This window comes from Phycodurus eques, chromosome 6 (genome assembly GCF_024500275.1).
Source record: "Phycodurus eques isolate BA_2022a chromosome 6, UOR_Pequ_1.1, whole genome shotgun sequence".
Taxonomy (NCBI): Eukaryota; Metazoa; Chordata; class Actinopteri; order Syngnathiformes; family Syngnathidae; genus Phycodurus; species Phycodurus eques.
This window is the reverse complement of record NC_084530.1, coordinates 19,679,112-19,694,749: the sequence shown is the minus strand read 5'-3', so window position 1 is coordinate 19,694,749 and position 15,638 is coordinate 19,679,112. Positions and strand designations below refer to the sequence as shown.

General features: G+C 41.9%; 3 protein-coding genes across 4 annotated transcripts; 1 reads left to right on the top strand and 2 right to left on the bottom strand.

The window, feature by feature from the left end:
• Positions 1 to 700: 700 nt before the first annotated feature.
• Positions 701 to 2,595, bottom strand: LOC133403728 (complement C3-like). Its single transcript, XM_061678918.1, has 3 exons — positions 2,564 to 2,595; positions 1,752 to 1,787; positions 701 to 977 (listed from the first exon to the last, which is right to left on the bottom strand). Exons 1-3 carry the CDS (start codon positions 2,593 to 2,595, stop codon positions 701 to 703), a joined length of 345 nt encoding a protein of 114 aa, XP_061534902.1.
• A 3,280-nt stretch (positions 2,596 to 5,875) lies between these two features.
• Positions 5,876 to 13,059, bottom strand: yju2b (YJU2 splicing factor homolog B). 2 transcript variants are annotated; one of them, XM_061680099.1, is made up of 10 exons: positions 13,011 to 13,059; positions 11,477 to 11,517; positions 11,349 to 11,402; positions 11,177 to 11,259; positions 10,775 to 10,830; positions 10,637 to 10,697; positions 10,426 to 10,568; positions 9,378 to 9,550; positions 7,145 to 7,283; positions 5,876 to 6,580 (listed from the first exon to the last, which is right to left on the bottom strand). In XM_061680099.1, exons 2-10 carry the CDS (start codon positions 11,477 to 11,479, stop codon positions 6,258 to 6,260), a joined length of 1,035 nt encoding a protein of 344 aa, XP_061536083.1. In that variant the 5' UTR covers positions 11,480 to 11,517; positions 13,011 to 13,059; the 3' UTR covers positions 5,876 to 6,257. The 2 variants fall into 2 exon arrangements, with proteins under 2 accessions (XP_061536083.1, XP_061536082.1); XM_061680098.1 differs by lacking the exon at positions 13,011 to 13,059 and adding an exon at positions 12,074 to 12,123.
• On the top strand, positions 12,643 to 15,304 carry LOC133404325 (transcription factor IIIA-like). Its single transcript, XM_061680097.1, has 2 exons — positions 12,643 to 13,391; positions 14,569 to 15,304. Exons 1-2 carry the CDS (start codon positions 12,852 to 12,854, stop codon positions 15,115 to 15,117), a joined length of 1,089 nt encoding a protein of 362 aa, XP_061536081.1. The 5' UTR covers positions 12,643 to 12,851; the 3' UTR covers positions 15,118 to 15,304.
• The last annotated feature ends 334 nt before the right edge of the window (positions 15,305 to 15,638 follow it).

Below are 15,638 nucleotides of genomic sequence, written 5' to 3'. Positions count from 1 at the left end.
CATTTGAAGGAGACTTCAATTTGAGATAGATAGTATTCAAACTGTATTATGAAATCTCAAGGCCGCATTTGATGGAGTCTTCGATTTAGGACTGCTTTTTTGAGTCATTATGATGTCATGGTCCTTCAAATGCATTCATAAAAGGAAATATTGGAAGGACGCTTAGATTTGGGGCTACCACTATGCTTTGTGTCATTGTCCTTCAAGTGTGTACTTCTGAGGTCCCAGTTGAAGGAACCTTCGATTTACCTTAGCATTATGACATCATCAACCTTCAAATGCATCCTTGAAGAAGTCTTGAGATTTAGGATAGCCTTCTGGCAGGGTTATGATGTCATGCTGTCTCTTCAGGACACATTTGAAGGAGCCTTTGATTTGGGACAATAAGTCAAGCTTAATTATAAAAGTCTCAAAGGGCTCCATGACAACTTTTTGGCAGGCATTGGCCTTGTTTTGAAGGATGCATTTAAAGGCGTCTTCGATTTGGGACAGGCTTCGCTCAGCATTATGACATCTTCAACCTTGATATGCACCTTTAAGCAACTGCATTTGGAGGAGGCTTCAATTTGGGACGAAGTTCATGCTGCTTTTTGACATTATCTACTTTCAAATGCCATCGATAAAGGATGCATTTTAAAAAAGCCTTCGATTTGAGACCTGAGAGCTGCATTATTACGTCATCTTTCTTCAAATGCATCCTTCATAGGCTACATTCACATTCAGACTTGGATCTCATTTCAGGACCCCCAAGGCGGAAGCGTGCCTTCACCTGGACAGACTTAAGGGTGTGGAAGCTGTTGCTCTGGTCCAGCGTGACCCCGTCTGTGAAGAGCGTGGTGGTCTTGGTGAAGTCGGCCACGGTGATGGCCACGTCAATGGGGCTGATGATGCCTTCCGCCTGCAGGTAGATGTTCTCCGGGCTGTCGGCCCGCAGCAGGTCTGGGGCCACCAGGGTGAACCTGAAGTTCGTTGTTGCCCTAAGTTGTAAAATGGGGGGAGTGCTGGGGTGAGGCAAAATGTGGCCCACCAAGCATTTATGTTATCAAGAGTCCTGTATTGTTTTTGTTGTTGTTGTTGTTTTTTCCTTGAAATTTGTTAATTAAAATGATCAAATAAAATAATAAAATCTCATGAAATAATCATTTAGTTGATTTAGTACAAATTATTAAATAAAAAAACATTAGTAAAATGATATATATTATTTAATCAGAAAATGGATGGATGGATGGATGGTTAACTGAGTTATTCTAAATCATAAAATAAATAATACTAGCAAAATAAACAATTTTACATATGTTTAACATGTTTTGAATTCATTTGACTAAATGTTTTCATTTGTTTATTGTAAACAATAAAATAAAAATAGGAAAAAAATAATTTTACAATATACATTTTTTATACAATGAACATTTTTTATTTATTTTGATAATGTATGAATGTATTTATTTTACATAAAATGAAAAACAATGAAATTTAAAAAATACATATACTAGACGTACATTACACCTTTTAATGAATTTGATTAAATCGTTGATTAATTAAATTAACAATAAATAATATTTAAAAATGACTACTTTTTTATTCCTAAAATGGACATTTCACTTTTTGTCTTTCAACTTCATCTATGACTGAATGATGTAGCCACCCCTGCTGTGTATGCTAACGACTCGGAGCTTCAGCTGCTGGCTCGCCACCACATTCACATTTGGTTCTGTTTTGAAGGATTTTGAGAGTAGCGAAGAATAAAATACCTTGGAACATCAATTTGTGGTGACTGCTTGTGAAACCTGTAAAGACAAAGCTACATTGTTAGCGTTACCAAAAAAAAAAAAAAAAAACCCCAAAACAATCCACACTTCTCAATAAAAATGGATGTATTGATGTTATGATGTCATCACCTTCAAATGTGGCTACTGAAAGCTGCATTTGAAGGAAGTTTTGATGAGATCATTTGGTGGGCATTCGACATGGCCTTCATGCGGCGTTGTGACTCGTTAGCCTTCAAATGCATCATTGAGAGGCAACATTTGACATATCCTTCAAAAGTCAGTCAACGTTCAAATGTGTCCTTCAGAGGCAGTACTAAAAGATTGATCCAGGTCAGCCTACGCGTGGCATTATTACATCATCGACTTTCAATTGCGGCCGCTGAGGGCTGGCCGAATCAAACTCCTTCAGAGGCAACATTTGATGGAGTCTGTGATTTGGGACAGCCTTCATGCGGCGTTATGACATCATCAAGCCTGAAATGTGTCCTCAGAAGGCTGCATTTGAAGGAGCCGTCAAATTCGGACAGCACAACAAATTAGGACGGCTGAGTTATGGCTTTACCGACCTTCAAATGTGGTCTCTACAGGACGCATTTTAAAAGTCTTGATTTAGTGCAACAGTCTTTGTTCGGCGTCACGATATCGTTGACCTTCAAATGCATTCTCTGAAGGAGCATCTGATTTGGCATAGCCTTTGCTCTTTGCAGGACGCATGAAAGGAACCTTCAAGTTGGAGGCTCAGGTTGCTGTTGAGGGCCAAATATTTAAGTAAATGAAGGACTGTGGTCACTTACCTGAGACGTTGGAAGAAATTTCCCAGGTCCATGTCTCTGGATAGAAAGCTTACAATTTAAAATCCCAACATCGCTGCCACCTACTTGCGCCATCAAAACTTACCTGAAGATTTTTTTTCTGCAAAGAGGGCATAGGCAGATTAGTAGGTGAATCTTTACTAGAAATTTAGCCAGTGGTAGTTGGTGCATTTGGTACCTAGGCCTCCACAAACATAAAATACGATATAAAAATGTGTATCACAGCACACAACTGTGCCACATGCATCATTTGGCAATGATTTCATAATCAATATTAATCTGATAACATGACAAAAACATCCATTTGAAAAAAATACATAAATAAATACATTACTATTAAACGCATTCATATTTGCAGATCGCCTAGACTAATTTTGCTAGTTGGACAGTTTGGCTCTGACCAACCAGAGGAAAGAAAAATGCTGATGTCATCAAGGGCTAGTGCTCTGGCTCTGTGTGGATGAATTTGAAATCAGATTTATTTTTTTTTTTTTTAATAAACCGGCACGCCAAGCGTTTACATTATGAAGAATACCGTTACATATTTGCATTCAGTTAGCTTTTTATTTTTCCTTAAAATTGATTTATGAAAATTTGGTTTATACATGAATCTCAATAAATAGTTTCTTCTTTGTAAATAATAAAATCAAAATGTTAGTAAAATAAATTTTACATAAATGTTTTGTTTATCAAAAGGGTTACTTTTGTGCTTGTAAATAACAAAATAAAGAAATGCAAAACAACTTCACACATTCAAGTTTAAAATGTTCAATTAGTTGCAGTTGGTTAATTGAGTCATTGAAATAAAATAAGTAAGTTATAAGTAAAATAATCCATTTTACATATACAGTGGATAGAAAAAGTCTACACACCCCTGTTCAAATGCCAGGTTTTTGTGATATAAAAAAAGTAAGCCCAAAATAAATAACTTAAAAAGAAATTCAAGAAGTCAAAATAACTGAGAAAATGTGATTGCACTAGTGTGCACACCCTCTGATATCTGAATTAACCAATCACATTCAATCTCGTGTTAAATGGAAGTCAGCACACACCTACTACAAAGTGCCTCTGATTAACCCCAAATAAATTTCAGGTGCTCTAGAAGGCTTTTCATGGTGTTCTTTTTGCTTTCGAGCAGAAGCTTGGTTTTGTGCTAAAATAAAATTTAAAAAATTGTTAATTTATTTTAAATAATACATTACCAATAATACCTTGAGCACAGATGTTTGCCCAACCCTGTTTTACAGAAACATTCCCATAGCTACTTTTACATGAAAGGCGACGTTACATGGGTCAGCACTACTGATTCTGAAGAACTTGAAAGGATTAGTTTGACATGGCAAAGATCGATAAGAGGTTGAAATCTGATAACCACATCTGCGTACTTGAAACGACACAGCCAAGACAAATACTGTGCAATGATAGAATAGATGGTTGGGAATAAATTAATGCAGTTTGGGTTGTAAATGTAGGTTAGTGTTTCTGAGGAGGCCTTGACCGCTTACCACTGGCATTAGCGTTAAGAGTGTTAGCTCACCTGCTGAAGCGGATCCGCGCATCGACGGCACACAGGAGACACAAAAGTATCGTCCAACGCTGCAGCGTCCGTCCAGCCATGGCGACTTGAGTGGACTGTGGCCCCCCCAGGTCGAGCTCCCGGGTACTAAAGGGAACCAGGACACCACCCCCCCAACCCCTCACCTCACCCCACCCCACCCCAATGACCGCACAAGAGGCGGGAACTGGGGCAAGTTTGGTCAACAAAATGGTGGACTTTGATCCCAGCAGGGAGCTAGTACTCTTGTTTGTTGTTGTTTTTTGCATGAGACCTCAGTTCAGTGAGTATCAGAGGATGATTTTGCTAACACTCATTCCAAAAACAGAAGCTGGGCTGTCGTTTACTATTATTATTTCAGAAGTTATTTTTTATTGTTTTCCTACGGGGAAAATGGAGGCATCGATTTGGATCGAGGAATTTATTGGAGGGAGGAGTCTACTTGAGAAGAGGCTTTTATTGTATTTTAGTGTAAGATTGTTGCCCGACAGGTGAGAAACAAAGTGAATATTTAGTGGTGAGGCATTTATTTTAAGGAGACATCTATTGGAGCTTTTTTTCCCCTGGGGGTAAAGATGGCGACATTTATTTGGGATGAGATGTTTATTTATTTGAAGAGCCAGCAATTTGACAGGAGTACTTTATTTGTATGTTTGTGAAAGGGTGGAGCTTTTACCTGAGGAATTTTTTGGGGAGATTTATTGAAGGTGGGGTATTATAAGGGTCAGAAATTTGAGAAGAGGATTTTATTTGTAATACTGTGTAAGGTTGAAGCACTGAGGGGGACAAGAAGCTATCTATTTTGGGGTCAGGTTTGTATGTTTTCAGTGTATTTGTACTCTGAAAAGTCATTTGAGTCAGTAAAGGTTTTCACAAATTTCTGTTTGGAAATGCAAACAAATCGGAGGTGGAACACACAATGTGACTCAACCGCAGAATGTCCAGAACGACACAACTGTGACTTTAGATGTTTGCACAAACTGGAGATGACGCATTCATGATTGCAGGTATTCCTTTTTAAATAATCTAAAAGTACATCATGATTGGACGGAACCAAAAGTAATAAATATATTTGTCCATGCATGTAACTTGGCAATAAGTTAAGAAGTTGAAACCTTTTCATTTAAATTACAATTTAGTTTTTTTCCCAAAGTGAAACTATGGTATTTACTGTATTTTATATTGTATAGTTTCTATTTTACTTTTGTATGTGTATGTATATTAGCCCCTCTGTTATGCTTTGTGTCTCCTACATATGTAATCAAACAAACTTAAAGAAAAAGAACAAGTTTTGGGAGTTTTAAAAAAATTGGCAAAAACTTATTCTGCTGGCTTTTTGTTCAATTTATCTTTTGATACATTTAACAACCTGTTATGTAATTTACTAATACAATATATCAAATGTATTTAAATGTTATTACTTAAAATAAGTCTAATAAAACTAATTACTAAATGAGATGATTGAACAATAAAAATATTTAAACTAACTAATTTTAATTAGATGAATGGTTGAAAAAATATAAATATTTAAATTAACCAATTTTGGGGGAGGAAATGAGCTACACCAGTGCATCAAATGGTTTATTTTGAAATACTTCATTCTCATTTTTATGTTTTCATATAGCATTAGAATTGAATTATGATCAACCAATTAATAAAATAATAAATGTTAAGTGTATAAGTAAAATTGCTGTTTACTCATATATTCTAATGGATCAATTTGATTAAAAATCTACAAATTTAATGAGTCAAACAAAAACAAATACATTTTATTTAACTCATTTTGGACTAAAGACTGAGAACTGTCAAAAAATTTTCTGGCATTTATTTTACATGGTGGCCTGGTGGACACTGTTAAGTACACCAAATCCACAACATCAGTCAATTTGTTCAGTGTCATTTCCTGTAGGTTGGTTTTGAAAAGAGCAAACAGCTGTTTAGTTCAGTTTCCTGGGAGTTTAAAAGAAAAAAGAAAAGAGAAAATAAATAAAAAAATAAATGGGAGTCAAAGTTATCAGGACGTCCTGTTTGCGCTGAGGCGTCACCAATGCCCGGACGGAACACTCTGGAATTCCAACAGTGGCGGAAAGGCATCAATAAGTCAGCGTGGTTTACTTGCGGTCAGTGCCCGTGGTCCGAGTCCGAGTCGCTGTAGTTGGGCACCAGGGAGCCCAAACTTGCCGCACTTGGGTCCTGCTCAGTAGTAACGACTTCCCGTGACGACGATGACGACGGCGCTTCCTGGGGGTCCGACTTCCTACGGATTAGGGGGGTCCGTGAGGGGCCCAGAGCTTTGGCCACGGCCGCCTCTTTGCCCTGCAGTCCCAACTTGTGGAGCAGACCCCCGGAGGTGGTGGTGGTGGTGGTGGTACCCCCTGGAGTGGAGTTGAACCACGAGCGTGAGGTGATCTCCTGGCGTTTGCTGCGCTGCTTGTCGTCGTACGCTGTTGGGTCACAGGGTTCGAGTCATTTGAGTGCTTTGTAAGTGCAAAAAAACAATGAATCAACGTAGACATCCAGTGACATCTTTTGCGCCCCTGCGATATTGCGGATTTTCACTCAATTGTTTTTTATGGGTTTTTAAAGTACCTCAAGATATGAGTTGAATTCGTTCTATGACCACGCTCAAAACACTTGTATCCCAAATCATCTTTCCCCATTAAAATGAATGGAAATGTAATTTATCTATTACAGCCTCCCCAAAAGCCTTAACAATTTGTTTGGAAATGAAATAATAATTTATTTTCCCCACAGAGAAGAGAGAATAAATGCCTGTGAGTATTGTTTCATGCTGTGTTTGTGTTGCTGCGCTGCTCCTCCGTGTGTGTTAAAGTAGCAGCTGTTGGAAGGTTTATCATTACTATAACATTAAAAAAAAAAAAATAAAAAAAAAACTAAATCGGTCTAGCTGTAGGCTTTAAGGGACCGCTGGTAAAATTGACAAAATGAGTTTAAAATGGAGGCTCTGGATCCAAAATGTCAACCTTCCTGTGTGTTTTGAAACTCACAGTCTGGCGTCTGGAAGCTGAGCAACGCCGCCAGCCTCTTGTCCTCTGCGCGCTCGGGCAGCAGCGGGATGCTAAGGTTGGTCCTCGTCCTCACCGCATCGTCCTTCTCCTCCTTCTCCACCATCACCTTCTTCTCCGTCTGCAGCGGAAAACACAGCGGTACACCAAATTACGGCTTTTTCCAGTTATGAGCCGTCACTCGGTTAATTTTTTTGCTTTGAGTTGCAAGCCAAAGTTTTGATTATGACCAAGCTTCCGATGTACACATTCATTTATACACATTCGTTTAGACAAGCGCTTTACTGCAGTCTTGTTGCATCTGCTGGCAATTACAAACCTTTTACCAATTATCCATCCATCCATCCATTTTCTGAGCCGCTTCTCCTCACTAGGGTCGCGGACGTGCTGGAGCCTATCCCAGCTATCATCAGGCAGGAGGCGGGGTACACCCTGAACTGGTTGCCAGCCAATCGCAGGGCACATATAAACAAACAACCATTCGCGCTCACATGCACACCTACGGGCAATTTAAGAGTTGTCAGTGAACCGACCATGCATATTTTTGGGATGCGGGAAGAAACCGGAGTGCCCGGAGAAAACCCACGCAGGCACGGGGAGAACATGCAAACTCCACACAGGCGGGGCCGGGGATTGAACCCCGGTCCTCAGAACTGTGAGGCAGACGCTCTAACCAGTCGTCCACCGTGCCGCCCTTTTACCAATTACTTGCGGATTTTTGATATTTATGTGGATATTTGCTATTTTTGCTAGAACACTTGTGAGGAGCTGCTGTAGGCCACAACTCACACCTGGACTAACTGACTCCTGCTCTTGATGTCACTTATTAGGCCGCGCCCCTTAGAAGCACACATCCAACACAACCGTCCTGCAATTACAATTTATAAAAGGGGGGCTGACACAGACTAATGACATTTCAATAACATTGGTACCCCAACGTACGACGTTTTCAAGATAGGAGCCGTTGCTCAGCTGTTTTTTTGCCTTGACAATGACTTTTGTGAGCTTCACACCACCGCTCCAGTTAAGTGAAAAAAAAAAAACCTTAGTTCACCAACAAATCAGTTTACAAATGTTTCTGGGAAATAATTGCTTGGGTTCATGAACTGTTTCCTGAAATACATGCGGCATGCTCACTTGTGCTTTCTCTAACAATAAACATCATTTGCTGCATAGGTCACGTTTTTTTAAGGTATATTTGTTTGTTTGTTTTTTTGCTTGAATTAGTCCTCCATATGGCTCCCACGAAAGCTAAAGTGCAATTGATTGTGTGACTAACACTTCCTGAAAGACAGCTACAAGGCACTCTCTCAGGAGGACATGTCATTTAAAAGTACAACACACCAATGTACAACAGTGCGTGTGTGTATGTGTCCGTCTGTAACTTTCAGCTTAACTCATTCACTGCCATTGACAGACTCAGAATTCAAATAGCCATGTTAACTGGGAAGGTTGGCAGTGATTAAAAGTGAACTAAACTCCCAAATTATTTTTGCAAGAATAGGTTCCATGCGCCGGCAATAGTCAAAACATGTTACTTTCATTAATATTGTATTTGTGGAATAAGAATTAAACAGGCTAATTAATCAACTTCAGGAAGCGGCCATGCTTGGAGAAATTGTCGACCTGTAGCGATGACGAAGCACGAGCAGAGGGTTCCCTGCAGTGCTCCCACAGCACTCACTTGAACCGTGTCAACTGCATCCATCACCATTCAAACTTCGCAGTGTTAATTAAGCCTGGTTTGTCAAAAATTGATCACTAGGAAGTGAGAACTGCAACTGAGTCAGGTTCTCAGCTCAAAGGTAAATGTGCAGATTCATTTTTGCCTATTTAGCTGCTTTTGAAAAGCACCCCTTTAATTACACTTCTTGAAACCAGTTTCATTATTTACATTCTCTTTGCTTATGTTTTATATTTACATTTTACAAGACAGTTCTATTTTTCTTTCAAAAAATGTGGTGGATTTTTTTGAACGTATTAATAGAATTTCTATTCAATTCAAAGGGAAACATTAATTTGAGTGATTCGAGACGATCTTGTTCATTTGTTTATAAGTGCCCTGCAATTGGCTGGCGACCGGTTCAGGGTGTACCCCACCTCTTGCACAGAGTCAGCTGGGATAGGCTCCAGCACGCATAAGTCAAGACATCTGTAGTCAGAGTTCAGTAGCCGTGTTTCAAGGGCCAGAGAAAGGCGGCACAGGCGGTGTTACCCTGAACTTCCTGCGCAGGGCACTGTTGATCTGAAAGTCATCCTTCCATGCGGCCTGGTGGTCCTGGAGCTCCAGTAGTGAGGGCAAAGCCTTGTTCAGCTTCTCCTTGTCCTTCCCGCCGTGGTCCAGCTTGAACATGGCGTCCGTCTCCAACTTCTCCTTCTCTTCACGCTCTGGTGCGGGACACACGGCAATGACATTCACGTTCATTATTTTCATCTTTCCTTCCTTCCCTCCTCCATTTGCATCTTTCTGATGTTCCAACTTCCTCAGTTTTGTGTCCTCTTTCCATCCTCCTCATCTTTCCTTCCCTGAACTTCCTTACAACTGTTCTGTCCTCTTATATTACTTTCTTCCTTCTCATCCTATTTGTCTTTCCTTCCTTTCCTCCTCTCCTGTCATTCCTTTTTTCTTCTTATTTGTCAATTTTTCCTTCCATGTCTATTTCCTTCCTTCCTCCTCCTCATCCTAATTCTCATTCTGTCTTCCCCTCAAATCTAATTTTGTCATTCCTCCCATCCCTTCCTTCCTTGCTGTCTTCTTTCTTTCCTGCTCATCTGCCTCCCTCCTCCATATCAGTCTTGTCTTCCTTCCTTCCTTCCTTTCTTGTCTTCAGTCTTTCCTTCCTTTTTTCTCTTTCCTTGTCATCTCTCTTCTGTCCTTTTCCTTTCTTGCCATCTTACTTTTGTTAATCCTCCTATCCTCCGTACTATCCGTTTACGTACCCCTTCTCCTGTCCGTAACTCCATCCCACCCTCATTCTCTCATGTATATGCTGTCCTTTCTTCACTCTTAACTTCTTTCAGTCTTTTCTTCCCATGTCTTTTTTCCTACCTTCTTTTCTTGGCTCTGACCGTTCTGTTTTTTCTTCCTTACACGCAGGAGGAAAGGGAGGGAGGGATGAAGAGTTTTCTCTCTTGCCTCGCTCATTCCTTCCATCCCATCTTTCTGCTGTCTGTCGTTCCTTCCTTTCCTCCTCGCCCCTGTACTCCTTTCTCATGCTCTCAATACATGCGTCAAACTATTATTGGAAGTGCTACTCAAATACCGGTGGTGAGTATCTGCTCGTTGTCGGCCATGTCCCATCGCTCCTCCTTCCTGCTGGCGCCGCTGACGATGACATAGTCGCAGGCGGCCGGGTCCGTCTGCATCTCGATGTAGTTGACGCATAGGTGGCACTTCATCCGGAACCTGCCAACAGCGAGGGCTTTATATCTTGATTACAGTTAAGCCACATACCACACTTGGTTTACGCTCACCTGTAGATTGGAGTGGTGAAGTAGTTGCCCACTTTCTTCTTCTCTGCATTGTATCGGACTCCTGAGCAACATAAACAAGCAACGGTGAGGACAGAGTGAGTTCAGATAAAGCAGGATGGACATCAATATTGTACGCACCCATGCCGATGTGGTTCTTGCAGCCGTCACACCAGATGTTGTACGGCATTTCAAACCTGTGCACACAAAAACAACATTACCAAGATTTCAAATCACAGATGCAGCAATTCATCACTTTTTCCCATGACAGTCACCATTGGAGTCAGGGAGCACCAGTGAGTAAACAGATCCAGCGGATGGATCTTACAGAGTAAAGTTGTAATTTAAAAAAATTAAAACATAGTCTTTCAATGAATTATTTCATCACAATTTAATACAATTTTTATGAGAAAAATGGGGAAGAATATGACAAGAATAAAGTTATTTTTAGGGAAAGTTGGTAGTAATGATCTGGGGTGACCATATGATAATGATCATTTTATTATATATATATATAAAAAAAGGATCTGGTTAAGTACAAACCTGATGATGAGGATCCCCTGGGACAGCTTCCTTGCACGCTCCCGCAGGGCGTGTGTTTTGTGGTATCCATTGAGAGAGCCGTGCTGAGCATGGGAAAGGGAAAAAAAATTACCAACTTGCACCAAAAACATGGGAGAAAAAACACCATCATCATCATTATCAGCAGACACACCTTAGCCGGATCGAAGTCCGGTGGATAGTACTTGTTTGTTCCTTTTCGTTCTCCCTGCAAGACAACACAAGAGTGTTTGTTGTGTTGGAAAACATCATCGTTTGAATGTTGCATGACAACCATCTCACCATTTTGACGATGAGACCGCTGCACGGCTCGCAGAGTCAATCTATGTTTGGAAATAAAATAAGCAAAGATGTGACTAACAGTGAACCGCAAGGTGCCTAGAAAGGTGCTCTGCGGTGCACCATTTAGGACGACAAACTCAAAATATAACTTAGTACAAATTATGTAGACAGTCTAACACGTTTGATACAATCACTTGGTGACGACTGCGTACTTTCCACTATATATGGGGATTGCTATGATATGCTGCTACATATTTAACTAATGTGTGCATTTCTCCTTTTGGCAGCACGCTAACTCAAAGGTTAACACGAAATGACATAAATGAAGGGACTTATTTATTTTGACAAAATGTGTATTTTACGGTGATAACGAGAGTGTTATTCAAACAGAATGTAACACAAATTAAACGTTTAAGCACCGAGTCTGGCTGGCATTTAACATCAACTAGCTAGCAAAGTGAGCCAACATGCTAACTGACATCCTGACGCGATTGAAACCCAAATCCAATCTTATTTTTCGAGCCGCACAACTACTTGTATGACTCGTTAATGTGTAGGTTAAAAGTTTAACTTCAAATGTTAATATGAAATACTTACAAATGCTGCTGTAAACACGGACGACGATCGGCGGTCACCAGAGATGTTTTGCTGAACGAAGATTGTCGCGGCTAACTTAGCTTTAGCTACGAAGTCCTTCAAAGTCCCCGAATAAAAACCCGAGGCAGCTTTAGAGATGGAGACTGAGAGACTTTTCATATTACTAGTGTGTTCAATTCAACTAAAGTAAATGCTGAACGTTTAGAAACGTGAAGGTTTTGTGATTTGCAGCCACCGTAAATTGTGCATTGTCGCAAATATGAGCATCTCAAAACAGTTTTATTCTTCCCCTTTATGACACATGTCAAACTGATCTTTTAATAGTAATAACTACAGGCAGTACTATGTGAACTGTCGTAACTACGAGCGTCTCCAAAATAGTACAAATCTTGCGTTTTTTTTAAACCACGGAGTGACATTATGATGCAATGTGACTACAACGACCAAGATGATCATGGACACGCATTTACGTACAATTGTAGCAATATGGATGAGGAATTTGAATTGTTGCCGCCGTAAATTGCTGTACATTGTCGCAACAGCGAACGTCTCATAAAATGCATAAATGCGTTGCGTGTTTAAGCCGTCAAGTGGCGTTGTAATAGTAAATAGTGTATGGATAACATTACCAAGATGATCGCGGACTTAAAATAACGTGTAATTGTAGTAATAACACGTCTATGGCCTCACTTCTTCGCCAAACATCTCTGGTGAGTGACGTAACACCCAATAAGAGAGGATTGTGGGAAGACATGGCGTCGAGCGTGACGACGTGTTGATGACCACAGAAGAGGTAATTGTCTCCAAACAGTGCCGGGTTCCAGTATACCGTAGCCGGTTAACGATGGAGGGTGACACTCGGCCGCACAAGCGCTACATCTGTTCATTTCCGGCGTGCGCGGCGGCCTACAACAAGCAGTGGAAGCTGGACGCCCACCTGTGCTCGCACACCGGCGTCAGGCCGCACGCGTGTCCGCAAGACGGCTGCGAGAAGTCCTTCTCCAGCCCCTACCACCTGAGCCGCCACCAGCTTACCCACAACGGCCTCCGCCCCTTTCCGTGCGCGGTGGCAGGCTGCGCGGAAGCCTTCACCACCAACTCCAACCGCGCTCGGCACTTCGACCGCGTCCACGCAGGCGCGGCGGAGACGATGCCCTACATGTGCACGGTGGCCGAGTGCGGCGCCGCGTTCAAGAAGCACCGGCAGCTCAAGGCCCACATGAGCGAGCGCCACACACACGCTCCCGCGTACGCTTGCGCTCACGACGGCTGCGACATGCGCTTCAGCTTTCCGAGCCGCCTCAAGCGACACCTCAAGGTCAGTGGTTGAAAGTCGGGCTGGGCGAGTACCGATAGCGGCCTTATTTCAAGGCTACTCTTGAAGGCCGCCGGTACCGGCTACTTATACGAAAATAAATAAATAAAAATTACATTAAGTCCTCCTCGTCAGTAGTTGGCGCTATACTGTAACGGTTTGACACAGTGGCAAATCATCATGTGTCAGAAAGAAAGGCCTGTTCCCAATTATTTCATTGCATTAATTTGAAATTCATTCATTTTCTGTACCGCTTATCGTCACTAGGGTCATGGGTGTGCTGGAGCCTATCCCAGCTATCTTTTGGGCGAGAGGTGGGGTACACCCTGAACGGGTCGCCAGCCAATCGCAGGGGTCATATAAAACAACCATTCACACCTACAGGCAATTTAGAGTCTTCAATTAACTTAGCATGCATGTTTTTCGGATGTGGGAGGAAAGCGGAATACCCGGACAAAACCCACCCAGACACGGGGAGAACATGCAAACTCCACACAAGCGATGCCGGATTTGAACCCGGGTCCTCAGAACTATGAGGCAGATGTGCTCACCAGTCGTCCACCATTAAACAACAAAATGTTCAACCAAACCGTGTATTTTTATTTTACAAAAGTGCTGGCTTAATGCTAACATAATGCAAATGGCATAGATAGGCTAACTTGTTTTTTTAGTATTTTAATTGGTATACTGTGTATTGTGGATTTTCGCCCACTGCAGGTGGTTGTGGAATGTACACCCCCAAACGGGGGTTCACTGTACTTCAACTAGTTCATTTTTAGTATCTGTACTTCGATTTAAAGGGGAATTAAACCCTAGAATTTTCTTTTCATTAATCTATTCTATGTGCCCCCACTAATCTAAACACGTTATTCTGATTAATATTGTGTTTGTGGAATAACAATTTTAATAATCTTTTCAACCATCTCAGTGGGCAGCCATTTTTGGGTTTATTTTGCTCTCTGCTGTCCACTGAAAATGTGGAAAGCAATGGTGCCTAATTAGCTGATGTGCAAGCCACGTGACCACGTGGGTCCACCGAGATGGTTGAAAATTGTAAATGCTTAATCAGAATACCATGTTTAGACGAGTGGGGGCACATAGAAGAGATTGAAAAGAAAATTCCAGGATTTAAATCCCCTTTAAGTACAAAATGTAACCACTTTTTCCACCTCTGCCCAAGGTGCACCAAGGCTACCCCTGCAACCACGCAGGCTGCACCTTCACAGGCTCCACGTGGACCGAGTACGTGAGGCACCACAAGGAGCAGCACCGACCCAAAGTGTCATGTGAGGAGTGTGGCAAGGCTTTCAAGGATGCCTGGTTCCTGGAGCAGCACCGGCGCGTGCATGCCGACACACGGCTGGTGTACCGGTGCCCGCGCGACGCGTGTGACCGCTCCTTCACCACCACCTTCAACCTGCAGAGCCACCTGCGGGCCTTCCACGACGAGCTGCGACCCTTCGCCTGCGACCACCCGGATTGCGACCGGACCTTCGCCATGAAGCAGAGTCTACAGCGGCACCGCGTTGTGCATGACCCGCAGCGGAAGAAGATGACACGGCCCAAGAAGTCGCTGGCGTCCCGGTTGAGCGGATTCAGCGACAAGATGGCAAAAGGGCGGCTGAGAGAGTCCCGGAAGTCCCCCGGGCCGGTGGAGCTGGTCCACCTCCTGCAGGACACGGCTCTGCTAGGTGGACCCCCTCAGGAGCTGTCCCCACTCATGCTGTAGAATAACTGTTGCTTAAAAAAAAAAAAAAAAAAGTTCTCTGAACAGGCACATTTTCATACAGAGTGTGGCTGTTTTGTACAGCACACATGTTATGTTCAATCATATTGGAGTTAAACTGAGCAAAATGGGTTGGGTTTTTTTTCTCAAATATATTTTCAGAAATAAATTAATGTGGACAAACTGTTAATGAGTGATGCCTTCATTTATATTCATGCCACATTGCACTACAGGAGCTTTTATACCAGAACTTAATTTTTGTATGTAGGTCCTCCAAATGTTTAATAGCAAGACCAATGGCTAACTCTTGTTGATTAGCACTGGTTAATGATTAACTTTAGCTTTAGCTTGCTTACCGTGGGAAATGTTTACAAGCATGTTCACTTGTTACTAGGTGTAAAGAAGTGCATTCACCATGTTCATCGGCTAGTACTGTTTTATAGCTTGGGCACTGGCTAATGCTAGCATATTAGCTGGCTACTGATTGGCATGTTCACTGGCTAACAATTGTTTATTAGCATGCT